General features: G+C 45.4%; 1 protein-coding gene across 1 annotated transcript in view; it reads right to left on the minus strand.

The window, feature by feature from the left end:
* The window catches only part of hdac4 (histone deacetylase 4), a 30,021-nt gene extending 17,955 nt beyond the window's left edge, over window positions 1-12,066 (minus strand). The window contains exons 1-3 of the mRNA XM_079581427.1: window positions 11,768-12,066; window positions 3,742-4,019; window positions 819-969 (exon numbers count right to left, since the gene is read on the minus strand). Of these exons, the coding sequence (XP_079437553.1) occupies window positions 819-969; window positions 3,742-4,019; window positions 11,768-11,885 (547 nt within the window). The 5' untranslated portion in view covers window positions 11,886-12,066. The remainder of the gene's footprint in view (window positions 1-818; window positions 970-3,741; window positions 4,020-11,767) is intronic.
* Window positions 12,067-14,923: the final 2,857 nt, after the last annotated feature.

Here is a 14,923-nt window from a genome sequence, read left to right on the forward strand (position 1 = left end):
CTACAGCTCGTGGCAATGATTCTGTTGCCCAGGCTTTTTGGAATCACTCAAAAAGCATTTATTTTGTTCATTCTGAGTTATTTTTAATTTTCTAAAAACATAAAAATGTAATGTGCATTGACACAAGAAACAGAAGGTTTTCATTTTTAAAACTATTTAAAAAGGGCTTGTCATCGGAGCTGAATGAATGAGTGGTGACTGTCGGTTTGGATTCTGCCCTTGCATAAAGCCGTGTGTGGGTAAACATGGTGTGCAGAGCGCTTCTCTGGCTCTCACACATGCTCTCACACTGGCACGGACACAGCCTCGACCTGTGACCACTTTCCATACAGTGTGTACACGGCTCTCAAGGACTCCTGTCCACTTGCTTTCAATGAACTGTTGAGAGACATCCAGCAGCCAGGCAGCAGTAAAAACTGAGCTGAGCCTCCGCCAAGGCCACCGGCTAATACTGCTCCTTTACTGCAGTAAATACTCAGCCTCTCCAAAGAAAATGGAAACAAATGCATGTGCCCAGGCACGGACACACACACTCATCTCAATAGCACTCTCAGTGAAGAGCTATGGTTAAGGCACCACACAGAAGTTAACTCAACCCACAATATGTCTATAGCTGTGAAACCCTTGAGAACAAAAGAAATTACTATTCTTGAATTCATTTGTTAAACTGAGGACAGTGGGTAGGTACGTTTTAATATAATGCATAGTATATATTTTATTTGGGCATGGGGCTGGAGCCTTGTGACAAATATAGGATAACTTTTTGATGTGTTTCTTTATGTGTTATTCATTCCCTCCATACTGGGTGTTTGACTCACTCTCTTGTCCCCTCTCCTTGTTCTTAAGCAGCAGTAGCTTCTGCTCCCTCTGTTGTTTCTCCAGCTCCTGCTCCAGTCGGTGGTTCTCCATCTTCCTCTGATGCTCCAGCAGCTCCTGTTGGTGCTTCAGAGCCAGCAGCTCCTGTTGTTGCTGGGGAACAACAAGGGAAAAGCACATCAGCTGTTAGACAGATCGCTTATTAGCACAGCCTCGTGTAAAACCCTCTTTTGGATCATTCTCTCATAAAGTCGCCATCTGAAAGAATTAATCTGACAGCTGTTTGACGCCATGAAATGAAACCTTTTGCGATTCTGTGAAAACCTACGGCTACACGCTTTGGGCTTAAAAGCAAACATAAACAATTTAAGTGTAGATGAGCCCATAATCCAATCTGCTCACTTCCTTATGACTCCAAATAAGAGACACAAGAGAGCGCGAGCTAAATGGCTTACACGACAGATCTGCGCTCAGACCAAACGGCAGACCTGACTGCATTAGAGGGCTCGGTCGGCTGCTTTGCCCTCCACCCAAAGGTCAAAACTAACCGGCCGCCAACGCCAAAACGCGCCCCGGTAAGCACACTGGAGTGTCCTTGAGCCAGGCCAAGAACTCGCTGTGCGTCACCGCCGCGGGAAAGCAGCGTCAATTAAGAGCCTGCAACTGCACAACATGTTGCCAGCCGCACTAAAACGCTCCTTCCACTTTTCTATTGGAGTCGAAGCGAGAGCGCCAATTATTCCTTAATGCCTCCGTAATATACAATGAAGAGGCCAGCTGTCTGCATAATGGCATCTGTGACGTGCCACGAAATCCACTCAAAGGCGCCGCTCCACCTCTTTACCGCAATGTTTGATCACTTTACTGTAATCAACTTGTGCTAATATAAATAAGACACTCCAGCGTCTGGGCTGCGCCATTAATCGCACTCAAATGGAAACAGCGATGCGACCGAATTACCATTTTGTCTCGACTGCGATTATTCTCCCAGCCCGAGTCAAGCACAACGGCTCTTTTTATTTCCCAGGCCTAATGAAACCGGGAGCCACTTGATCTCATCACCACCTTCTTAGCACTTCTTCTACTTCTAATGTGGCAACACTTCTTTTTTTTTTACTGCGGGTTCACACGTTTCCACGGCCCTTTTCCTTTCCACACACTTCCTACAGAACGGCTCGCAACTGCAACGGGCGCGGAACATGACATCCTAGTTACCATGGCGAGGGAAATATTTAGCCTACACAGCTTATAATGAAATCATACTTTACACTGCACGAAATTATGAGAAATCCACCAAAAAGTAAACAAAGACAAATTAAATGAGACGTATTATCACAGTGGGGCCACAACTGCTCCGGATTTGTGGAAAAAAATATCTATCCAATTACTCGATTTTGTGAGAGAAGACAAAAATGCACTGCTAAACAACAAGAATCACACGACAGACCGACTGGAGACGAGATATTTTGTTGTTTGCGAATGATTTAATGAATGAATAAAGGCAGCAGCCAGATGTTTATATCAAAAAGTGTAGATCCGAACGCTCACTGAAAGCGCAAGTCGGACAATTCTCACAGACAAATGCCACTGCTCATCTGAATAACTGTAAGTGGAATAAATGTGAGTGCGACATATCGAATTTGTGCAGCTGAGTGGAATTTCAGCAAAAATCTGCCAACTCTGCAGTGTGTTGTTATCTAAGAAATCATGAGGCACTTTACTATGTGGAGTAACAACAAACAGGCCAGGCTTAGATTCAGGTTAAACCAGTTCATTCCAGGTTGTTTCTCTGTAACTCCAAAAGTTGTGTAATAAACGAGAGAGAGAATTTTATCAACAGTCTCTGCAATATTTGCTTTTGTTGCCCGTAATTGGTGGCTATTGGAAGCTGCAGCATTCAGTGATTGACCTCCACTGTGCAAATAAGATAAAGTGCATGGGCTTGAAGATACCCTTGCTTTATGAGACTTGTCAGCGGGCAAACGTGTGTGCTCCCACTGTGAGGCATGTTATGCTTGCCGACACTCTAGATGTGCGCTTTAATGGCGTGTGTACACAGGGCGCTGAATGGGGCTGATTGAGGTTGGGCCTCCCTGACTCTCCAGTGCGTCACTGACTTCCACCTGAGTGGTCTCACTGCCCACGCAGACCAGACAGCTCCAGCCTTATCAACGCTTCAAACAACAGCACCGAGCCGCGCGCACAAAGACAAACAGACAAATGACCGAGCGGACAAACGTGTGAGAGCCGGGAGGCACTTCAGGCGCAAAAGAGGAAGTATAGGCAGAGGAAATGAACTTTACAGGGGCACAGGAAGAGAGAAAGTCAGATGGGGATACACAGGAAGGAGAAAATGCAACAATAGAAATCCGTAAACTACTTTTAGACTTCATATTCAAACTGCTTCAAATCAGTGTGAAACTTTTCTCAAACTGCAGAATATTTTGATTTGACATTTGGCCCAGGGGAGCGCTCCTGCTCTGGTCCTGTCAGTGTGGGCGTGTGGGCTGGATTCACTTCATACTTCCAGGTCCACTACGACTGGAGTAGTACAGACAGGTTTGCTATCTGATCCTCGACAGGTCACATGTCAACTCAATGGCACACTTAACCAAACACTCCAGCGTACCTTTGAGTGTAAAGCTATGTAAAGAGCGACAACAGGTCTGCGCCTTAGGCTTCCTTTATGTAATGTGTAGCAATGCTGCACTTCACACTTCAGCTCCAGTGGCTGCTGCTTTAATCTGCAGCTAAATGAAGTGCCATCCCGCTCACTGCTCTCCTCCGCTGGCTTCACTCTGTTAATGAAGCATCCTTTGGCAGACTAAATGAAGAGCCAGCCCTGTTCTGTACAGTAAACTTTTAAATAGACTGCCTCCTCTCTTTGGTGTGCGCTCCCTCAGTACAGACGCTGGGACACAGTACCTTGATGTGCTCCTGCAGTTGGGCCTCATGCTGGCGGGACAGCTGTTCGTGCTGCCTCTGGAACTCAGCGATGAGGATCTGCCTCTGGATCTGCTGCTTCTGCTTCAGGGTTAGTAGCTCCTGCTGCAGCTGCTGCTCTCGCACCGAGGGGCCCAGCACAGGGCCCTGGTGCCCGGGCGGCGACAGGGCTGACACCTGCTGCGCTGGGTGCTCCACACGCAGGTCCATGGGGATGGCAGCCGGGGGCAGACGCAGTGGCAGAGCCGAGTTAATGTCCACTGCAAACACACAACACTTTAAACATTAGTTCTACACAATAATCCATAAAACACACAGGCTGGACGCTGTTTTATGGTTGCTAACAGACTTTGAAGAGTCTAAAGCCTTTCATGGCAAAATAAAGCACTTACTATTCCTTCAAAGTGTTTCTGTGATGATGCAGTTAGTGGGTAATGACAGTGAGCTGTGATGCCTCCACCTGCTCAGGGAGCGCGTATGTAGAGCGATAGAGACCGGCTGGTGCTCAAATTCAAGGATTACGGACACGTTTTTGTCAAAAAGCACAGCAACATAAATGACTTTTCACTTATCCTGTTATGGACAGCATTTTGAGGACTTTTGGCCATTCTTGATTTGTTAATTCCTATGATGAACATTTTCTAATTTTTTACCCTATGGCTCAGTAGTTGTAAATTCAAGCTCCTTTCTCTCATTCTCCAATAGTGACAGATTAAAGATATCACAAAATGTGTTGCAAATCTTCACATGCATAAATGTATTGTTTACACACCAACTGCAAAGTGGTCATGGCAACAACAAATCCCAGCACTTTCAAACAGCAAAGAAAAAGTAAGAATAAAGATGCAACCTTGCTTTTCTATGACACTTGTACAGCATCTTGTGCGTGCTTTCGCCTCCTCCAACATCAGCTGCACATGAACACTGACAAAGATAGCTTTGACCCAGTGAAGTGCAGGGCCTGAGCACCGGTCACTGCACAGGAAGCAGTCCAATCGTGCGGCTTCAATCTGAATAAATAGCCGTCGATTGGCTGATTATTTGCCAACATGTTTACCCAGAGCACAGCATGAGCCAGAGATACTTGCTTCAAACTTGTGTTAATAAGAGGCAAACATGGCTTCACTAGTGCTCTTAATAGCAGAGTAAGGAGTCTTATGTGTGCCCACACTAACTGATAGAAGCTCTTACAGCACCACTTAGCCACATGAATTAACCACCAGACCAGTTTGCTGTTACACGTATAAGTTGCTGTGTCTGTCACTTTGGTGACACTTGCACGTGTCTGTTAATAGCAGTTGTATTCATTTTAAATAGTTTAAATTAAATTGGATAGATCAAGTCTTTGTGCATGTTGTTGATTTGAACTCAGAGCTATTTAAGGCCGCTGTTAATAAAAGCTAGAGTTGCTCTAAATGCACAGTGACAAACTGCCTAAAAGCATCTTTCATTGAAGACTGCTGATGCCGTTTTATTCTGCCTCCAGTCTCAAAGCAGTGCAGACACTTTCTTTTCAGATCTAATCTATGACTGCACAAAACATGCCACATCTGAGCTATAAAGGCATAAAGAAATCCCAAGGAAAGCTTTATATGACTGTCAGGCTTTGCTCCCAGAGACATGTGAATGTTATTCCAGTCATTATGAGCTACACAGAGCCTATCCACTTCCTTCTGTGTGCACAAGCCGAGTAAACACGCCCCCCGCTCATGTCATCAATAGCTCAGGGAAACATATCGACAAATGGAAGCAACAGGTCCTTGAGATGGTGTGACACCACAGTCTGAGTCAGAGTGCATCTGCACTGCCACACCTGTCCAAACTTTACATCACACACTGCTCCCATCACAGCGACTACACCAAGCTTCTGTCAAAAGACGTTACCATTGACTCATTCATTTCTACAAAGAAGAAAGAGATGGATGCTGTTTTGCCCAAGCTCTTCGGGCTTAATTAAATATGTATTTCAGAGGAGCCATAGTAACACACAGCAAGGACTAACTGCTCCTCTTTCAATCCTCATTTGCATCTTAAATGAACAGCTTTATACAAAGAGGAAGGCTTTACCTTTACCAGCACAGCAGATAAACTCCATATTCAGTCTTCAGTGTCAGGCTCAAGCTGACGTCAAAGGTAAACATGCACTGTGACCGGTGACAGCGGACGGAAAAAGATTTTCCCTCTAATAAACAGACTGCGAGCAATGACAAAAGACGGAGATGTAATTCTAACAGCTACAATCTTGGGTAATGGTAATGTACCTCCTCTTCCTTGAACAAAATGTTCTGTAGCAGAGAGATACTGAGTGAGTCCCTGACATGCAGCACAACAGAAGCAGCACCGCGTAGTCACTGACGCAAATGCACAAGCACACCTCATATGGCGTCCCAGTCAGCGGCCGTGGCGCTAATTGCTCTGTACAAAAAGAGGGAGGAGGGAGAGTCATACCCATCAGTGCTGTCTCCTCCTCTGCTCCTCTGGACAGATGTGCTCCTGCTCGCAGACACTTGGACTGTGTGAAGGTGCGGGGCGTCTGTGTGCGCGTCTTTGGTTTCTCCTCCCTCTGTCCCTCCTTTGCCCAGTGGTGACATCACAGGGCAGTCTCAGGCATGCAGCCTGTTTATTCTGCAGCCCTCTGCTTTTCCAGGAATTAGCGTCACACTCACGCACACACACAGCGCTGCCTCTCTCTCCCTCTGTTCTTTTCCCCCGCTCGACCTGCTCTCCTTGCTTCTGAGGCCAAGGAAAACCCTGCGCACCAGTTGTAGTGCATCGAATGTCTCCCACACACTCGCAGGCGTCCCGTTCGCTGCACCCAGCTTTCCACCCCCCCCCCTCTCTCTCTCTCCCCCCTCTTCTCTCCCTCGTGTGGTTTAATACTGTGAGCTCACATTCCTGGCCTGGAATTTGCTTGCATTTCCCAAACAAATAAAACCGCAAAATGGTTTCAGGTGAGGGAGAGTAAGGACTTTCCCCACAGGGAGGCTCCCAAGCTATTTGAACACTGGAGAAAATTTGGGAATATTAGCAAGATTTGTTGGCATTGCAGGTCGTCTTTCTGCCACACATTTGTCGGATGGCAAAGCGCTCTGCTCGACATCCTTACAGTAAAAGTGTGGGAGGGACTGGGTCCACTTGAGCACATTTACCACTAATAATAAGCTGTCAACAGCCTTGTGCATGCTCATTATTGTTATAATGCAGCAACAGCTGGATTTGCATAAATTGGTTTTGAAAGTCACAACGACATCACAGGGAAAATGTCAACCTTCGAATAAACTCCTTCAGCTGAAGAATGGGCCGCTGTATTGATTGGGACAGAAAACATCTTCGCACTGCCAGGTTCCTATATCCAGGTAGTCATTTAAGTCGAGTGTTCGGTTTGCAAAATTCATAATGCCATAAATCCATCAATCACAATAAACTAACTGAAAAGTAGCCTGTGACAAACGTTATCAAGAAACGGGTTCACTTATCACTTGGTTTATAAGCACAGTGGAAGCAGCATTGTCACGGATCAATCTCCACAAAAACAGGCCAATCACATCTCTGTTTTAAGAATATCAAGTATCAACTCAATTACTGATAACTGATGATTTCTGAGTGAGTCTAAAATGAGTCCAATGAAATACGTTTATTTTATTTCAATTACGCTGCATTTTCCCATCGAACAAACGGCCTATAAAAAACTGCCTTGCCACGTGACAAAGATAAACTCTGGAATCGGCACATCTTGCAAAACACGCGCTGACGTCAGGCGCGCTCCCAAGTTTACTGATGTGAGCGCGATACGAGACAATGCCAAAGGAGACCAAAACAAAGGCAAACGCGGCGTCCCGGGGGAGCGCAGAGAGAGAGGCTGCCTCCTCACAAGTTCGCATCCATTTGTCAACGTGAAGGAAGGCGCTAAATAAAGTTGCTTTTGGAGGCGCGCGGCGAGGGCAGGCTTCACAGACAGGCGTTCCCACAGTCTTCCCTTTGTTTCTGCGGGACATTTCTCGGCATCAAAGGGGAACTCCGCTCATCGCTTATGAAAGAGATTATTCCAGGTTTGTAGCTCACTTTGGAATCCTCGTGTCTAAATTGGGGCTTTGCAAACGAGGGAAAATATGTATGACTCAACACAATACGCATTGGACGATCACTGAACTGTAAGACATCAGGCAGATCATGCATAAAAACAGCCTCAGGATTGATCTGCGTTTCAAAACGTTGAATATCTGTTCAATAATGACGCCCTCTGCTGACAGCAGTGGGAATGACACCTGATAGAACTGTGCAAGCTTTGACTTTAGCTAAAGGCCAGCTAGTAAATTGATGGTGCTGCGAACTTACGAAGATGGATCAACCTCTTAACCCCCACTTTAATCTAATCTTGTAACTTTTGGGTCACGTTGTTGTTAAGTTTTTCTGTGCTTTCATAGGTTTTTTTGTGTGTTTTTTTTTTGTTGCTTTTCCATCACTTTTTTTGTTACTTTTTTACATGTTTTCGTCATTTTTTTGTCACTTATTATTGTGTTATTGTTGCTTTTCTGGCATGTTTTCGTCACTCTTTTATAGGGCTGGAACTAACTATTATTATTAATATTATTTATCGATTCATTTACCGATTATTTTCACAATTAATCAATTGGCTGTGAATGGTGTATGAACCTTTTTCTCTTTTTTCACATAATAAAGTCGCTTGAGGACATGTTGATGGAGTAAACTTAAAGTGAATGTTTGTTGGAGGCTCTTGTTGGAGGCTCAATTTTCAATGCACAAAACACTACAGACCCTAACTTTAAGTAGGTTTTCATTTAAAAAATACACATTTTCCATGTCATTTTTGCTCTATTTCAGTCTGTGTTTGCTAGACAACGATTAATCGATTACTAAAATAGTTAACAACTATTTCAATAATCGATAAGTTGCCGATTAATCGATTCGTTGTTTCAGCCCTGCTCTTTTGTTTCTTCTTTGTTGCATTTTTTGTTGTTTTTTCACCACTCTTTCGCCATGTTTTGATCACTTAGTTGTTGTGTTATCACCCGTGTTTTTTGTCGCTATTTTGACGCTTTTAGATTTGGGTAAAACCAAACTGGAGATAATGTGCTCGGTTAAGGTGTTGTTTAAGTTGTTAAAACATTGGAGACAGAAGAAGAAACAATCAAAGCAGACAGGATTACTCAAAACTGCATGAATGACCGGGTCTACATTCTACATGATTTTATTTTGATTTCATATTTTCACCCGCTGTGGACACTTCTGTTCTGTTTTAATGGAGTAAAAGGCACTGCAAATACAAAACAAAACAAAACTCCACGTTAAAAGCCATGGTAAACTAGCACAGAACGATTTGTCACTATTGTGTGGCAATAAAGTCATCATGTGAAATTTGCATCCATGTATTTTAATAAGGCTCAGCAATTAATCAAAATGAAATCTCTTGACCAGTCGACAGCAAAATGTGGACTTTGTGTCGCAAACTTTTCATTTTTTCCTTCTTTTTTCTGCCTATTGTTTCTTAATATAAGCAATTATAGTCCCATGTATTGTTTTACTGTTTTCATTAAAGCCTATTTGATTATATTGTTTTTTTTAATCCCAGACTTTGTGGACTAAAGTGAATTTTCCTCCACTCCGCTCTCGTCCTCGCCTCACTGTGCCGTCTCTGTCCGCTTCTCTCTCCTCCTCCCTGACCTTTCCTTGGGCCCTCACGCCGCGTCCTTTTTCCCCTATTGCGGTTGTTCCCTCCCACCTTTCTTCCCTCCATTTCCCCGCGACAAATCACAATCTGTTTACGAGCCCCCGGGCGTACTCCACAACTCCTCTGGCTCTGATTGCGCGTCTATTTATACCAGACAATGCAGAGAGGGGCTGGCTCGGAGTTTGTGGTGCTCGGTTTGGTCGAGCGTACGTACGTCCCACGGTCTGACCGCCCGGGCTTGCACTCGTTAGCCCTAATAGATGTCATCGGCGGAAAAGAGCAGAATCCTTCCTTATGCCATGACAACAGAGAAAAGAAATTCACCACAGGGTTTCACAGTGAATTTAGCAGCCGGGCAAGATGAGAGGCAACAAGTAGCACATCTGTTGATGGTGGAAAATGGATGCGGTCGGCTTTTCGTGGGTCTCGGAGGGTGCCTCGGGTGAACATCACACTACTTTCTTCTCAGCTGCCATGAATTACAAGGGTTTTTTTTTTCTTCCCTTCTTTGGCAGACAGATTGTAATCGAACTTCCAAAAGTGGGGAGGAGCGGCGGAGACATGAGGTGCAGCGGGTCCTGTTCCATGAGCGAGCCAGGGCCTGTCGGGTTGGCGGTGACATCACACGGCCGACCGCAGCGGAGCAGGGCACGGCGCTGACGCAAAAGCCGAGGTGCGCTACGTGCTCGGGTCTGTCCTGAACCCTCGCCTGGCATTCAACACCTGGCTAATGTACAGCAGCAGGAGCTGATCACAACACTTCCACTACGGCTCAGCAGCTCATCAAAACAGGAGCGCACAGCCAAGGAAGACACACGGCAAATAAGTGCAACGCTGTAGCCTGCTCCATGTGTTATTTAGCCCAGGTCTGACCAAGTATGGCATCATAAAAGCCAGCCGGTCTTTCATAATAATGCATTCTTATTGCAAATGCATGCGCTTATAAAAAGTGATAAGGAGGCATCTCTGTGGCAGCAGGTAACGAAGGGAAGCAGCCTGACTCTTGTCTGTTGTCACTTTTGGAAAAACTCCCACAATGTATCTCATAAATAAGTCAATTCAGGTGAAACTGAGAATCCAGAAGTGTTACATAATTCTCCAAACAAGACCCAGGTCTTCATATTTTTGTATGTCCCTCATATGAAAACAACAGATGCAACTTATAGGATCAAAATATAGTAGTTTATGTATAAAAATCTTCACTTGTGTTTTAAACGTAGTAGCTTTTTACACCGAAGGCAAAGGCGTCCTGTCTGACAGAGGCATTCCAAACGCAGGACAGTGCCTTAAATGCACCCAGCAGGATCTGATTACATTAGGGTTGGATGACAAAGCATTTGATTATTAAACAGTAAGACTTCTCGTTTTCTAAGAGAAACCTATTTCAAACTGGAGGGGAGCGCGGCTCTTAGACAGGACTCCTGGAGCTACCAAACGGTCCGGGTCACACGCGCTAACAAAACGTGAAAGCCACAGCTCAGTATCCAAGACAACAGATTTCTAGAATATCTGATGAAGTCACACCAGTGCATTTCAATATTTTATCAGCCCAGCCGGAGGCAGGCAGAAAATAGCCCGACAACAACGTGAGAGGATGAGGAGGCAGTGGCTGGGACCAGGCGCTTTAGGTCAAAACAAAGATGGTACTCGCTGTTTGTTTGTTGGTCCAGTGCAACAGGCTAAAACACCTGCTCCTGCTTTCAGCCACTCAACCATGAATGAGCCTGAGAGGCATGACAGGTATTTCACACACAAGATAAATATTTGACTGTAGCATTCGTTTTAACAAGCGAACTGTAGAGCCGTCCTGTGAGCCATTAAAAATACTCCTCATTAGGAAATACATAATGCATATACTACCTCTCAGTCAATTCTCCTTCAGATTTCTTCAGACCATCTGCTCCCCCCTCAATCCGAACTGTCAGCTCCCCTCACACTGCCTCCCGTCCTCACGCCTCTTCCTCTCAAAATGTTGTCACTTTCTCAAGACTCAAAATAAAAGACTGGATGGCATTTGTGCCATCAGAACACAAAAGGTGTAAAAATATACAGTTCTTTTTTAATGGTTTCAAAATCTGTTTTGTTTTGGGACTAATAGTCTGTGGAACTTGTGAAGCGAAGATGCAAAAATACTTGTTTTGGTCAGTGCTACTGGCAGTCATTCATTTTTTGAGAACACATAATCTCTCCAAGAGCATGCCAAAATTCAAACACTGAGTAATACGGCACAGACGATAGCTGCACAGACTAGTGACAGAAGATGTTTTTGAATGAGACTTTACAACATGCAGGTTATACACATGAAGTTAGGAGTCCAACCTGTTGGGATGTGGTTGAGCGCTGATGTCTTCAGAACGTCCAGCGACTGCTCCTTCCCCAGGATCCCCTCTCCTGTGGGAGACAGAGAACACTCGGCTTCAAATATGGTCCGCAACATTGAGACGAGCTTCAAGCAACGACTTAGGACGGGGCGGAGGAAGTGGCCAGCTGGGGGTCAGCTACTGTCCGCGACTGAGCCATGAGCGCTGTGCAGCGAACACAGGCTTCATGGTACTGAGAGCGCAGGGATGTTGGGGCTCGACTGATACTGCCTGTGCTCAGCATAGCAAATGTGGCTGGCAGCGGCAGAGGAGAGGGATGGGGGGTGGGGGGATGGAGAGCCAGAGCGGGAGGTAAAAATAGCTCACCCTTTTGTGTATAACAGCACATGCGGATCACGCACGCACGCACATGCAGACACAAAGACGCAGCGCTGCTGCCGTGCACCTCTCCGTTAGTGTCTGTGCGAGCGTGTAGGCTGTAATTATAGTGGCAACATGAAAAGGCTTTTGTAGCTGCCGAGCCCTGGGAAGACATGGCTATAAAAAGCAGAGCGACAGAAAGGGGATGAGGAGGAGGAGAGAGGGAAGACAGAGGTAAGGAGGAGGAAAAACAACGACACAAGAGGCGCAGGGATGGAAGTGACATCCTTCTATATGTGGGTGTATTTTTAGCACTCAAAAGCACCTGAGCTGTATATAGTCCCAGGCTTACAGACATCTAAAGTGCACAAACACACTATTATTCCCGTGGAGGAAATGAAAACCCATGTAAAATCCCCTTGGATGAATAAATGAGAAGAATATAGGCACGCATGATCTATTTCTGGAATCCTCTCCGGACCACACGGCACACACACACATTTAATTAGCCACAGAGCGGGAGGATGCACGGGGCGCCCTGATTGCACATGTACGCAAAAGTGTGTGCACAGCCGTCTCGCACCACCTTGCGCGAGCAGCTACACCTCTCCTCCTGCACCCATCCCTTGCCAGGAGTTGGGTGTGGACAGACAACGCCATCACGTTTGGTCCTGTTCAAACAAATCCGAACATACTGGCTTTTATTTACATAAAGCCTCTTACCGGCAGAGGCGGTTTGCAAATCGTCATTAGTTTTTATGGTCTAATGTTTATCCAGTCTGAGAAGAGGCAATGTAAGCATGCATTAATGGTTTAGAAAGCTATTGTTCGTTGATGCCGCGCTGTCAAGTGGAACAGAATTTGGAATATTACAGAAGGGTTAGCGAGAAGTGACAGCATGAACCATTGTGTTTAATGAACTGTACTCTCTTGCTGACTTGGTCTCTGTTACCACTACTTACTTCAAATCATACAGCTTTATCCCAGTAGCTCACTATCATTTCTAGTGAGTAATAAAGAATTCCATTGGGATCACTTTCCAGAGACCTGAGGCAGAGATAGTGATGTGCAATAACAGCTGTCGCGTGGGGCTCTGTGTAAAAGGTGAGGAAACATTACAAAAGCAGACAAGTGGTCATGGCACCTCACACGCTGCAGCCGCTGTGAAAACAGACACATCCACTTCAATGAGACCTGATATCTACTCTCGAGTCTATTCAAATGATGGCACACACTGCCTGCCTTTTGCAAGGGAAATGAGGAGCGTGTCTGCGCGTGGTGACACCTGTGGCTCCGAGTAATTCTACGCCACTTTTGCACAAATCACCAGGAGCTGTTTTACATCTTGGCCTTAAGTGCAAGGGGATTTAGAGGGACGGATGTCTGTATTTGTGGTTAGTTAGACAAAACGTATTAGCTTTCTGAACAAACCACAGACGATACCTGAGCCGCAGGAGAACAGGTGTGTACGAACAGATACACAACAGGGAGAGGTGCCCTACACCTTGGCAACCAGGTCCATCAATCTGTGATGTAGCCTAGTTACAGAGCAGCCCCCTCCTAATTCTAGCTCCTTCTTTCTCCATCCTCCTCACTCCTCAGTCCCACTGGGCTAGCATCAGGAGACGGCAGGCTAAAAATAGCCTTGCTTAGCCTCAGGCATAGAGTCAGTCAACTCAAGCTAACGCAGCTACTGCTCGTCGAAATACATGCATGTTATGATCGCTGCTGGAGAAGATTGCAGGAGCAATAATGAGCCAAGAGAATGTGTCTACCACAGTGTAACATGAATTTAGTGTGAAACAGACGAGCGAGACTTGTCTTGGCATGGCCAGCGCATTGTCACTGACAGGAGGCCTTTGTTAGTGGGAGAAATAAGATGTCCGTCTGTGCCGCTTTGGCGTTTCCAAACAGGGACAGTGACAGAGAGAAAGGAAGGATGCTTCAGCCTCATTACATTCTGTGCACTTCTGCTGTGCTGCGGTCCAGGGTGACTCCAGTGAGCAAGGTGAACCCGACAGGAACAATACGATTAATCAAACAAGCCTCTCCTTCAAGAGCATATTCCTCTGTGCTACAGATCCACTTCCCCGGAGCGGGCGCCTGACGTCATGCACTGATGACAGGAAATGACTGACCCTTGTGTGATCGGTCACTAGTTTGAGTTCTGTGAAATGGTGGAATAACCAGCTGACCCTCATATTGGTAAAGCAAAATAATGTGATTTGGCACTGCATCTGAGAACTTCTTTGTGCTTCTCGAGGAGTGGCGTCATTAGATAGAACATCACAAATTAGTCGGGATTTGGCCATTAGACTGTGGTTAACTTGTTGCATGTTATGAAGTTAGCTAATAAAGAATTAAAAAGTGATACAGTGGAGAAAGGCTCTTTTTTTCCCCCAGCACACAAAATCCAAATTGCAGTCTCGATTTATGAATTGACTAGGACTTTGACACTTGGATACGGCTCGAGTTTGATTAGATCATTTATAATTTAAAGGGGGAGTTTGTACGTCCGACTCGCGCAGCAGTCCATCAGAGCATGAGCTTTAGCTTGATTAACAGGGAACAATCAAAGCAATTTCAGGGAGCACAAAACCCGCCGAGGCCCCGGGTTAATTGATTGGACATTAACAAGTAAGTGGGGCTCTTTAAAACTCAATTTGACAGGCTGATTCCTTCGCAAGCTGTACAGCGTGTTCGGAAAGTTTTCAGACCTTTTTCAATTATTTACGTTTGATTAAAATAGAAATTAATAAAAAAGTTGTGCCGCTCTTGAACACTGATAAAAGTT

This window comes from Gobius niger, assembly GCF_951799975.1.
Source record: "Gobius niger genome assembly, chromosome: 23".
In the NCBI taxonomy this organism is placed as follows: Eukaryota; Metazoa; Chordata; class Actinopteri; order Gobiiformes; family Gobiidae; genus Gobius; species Gobius niger.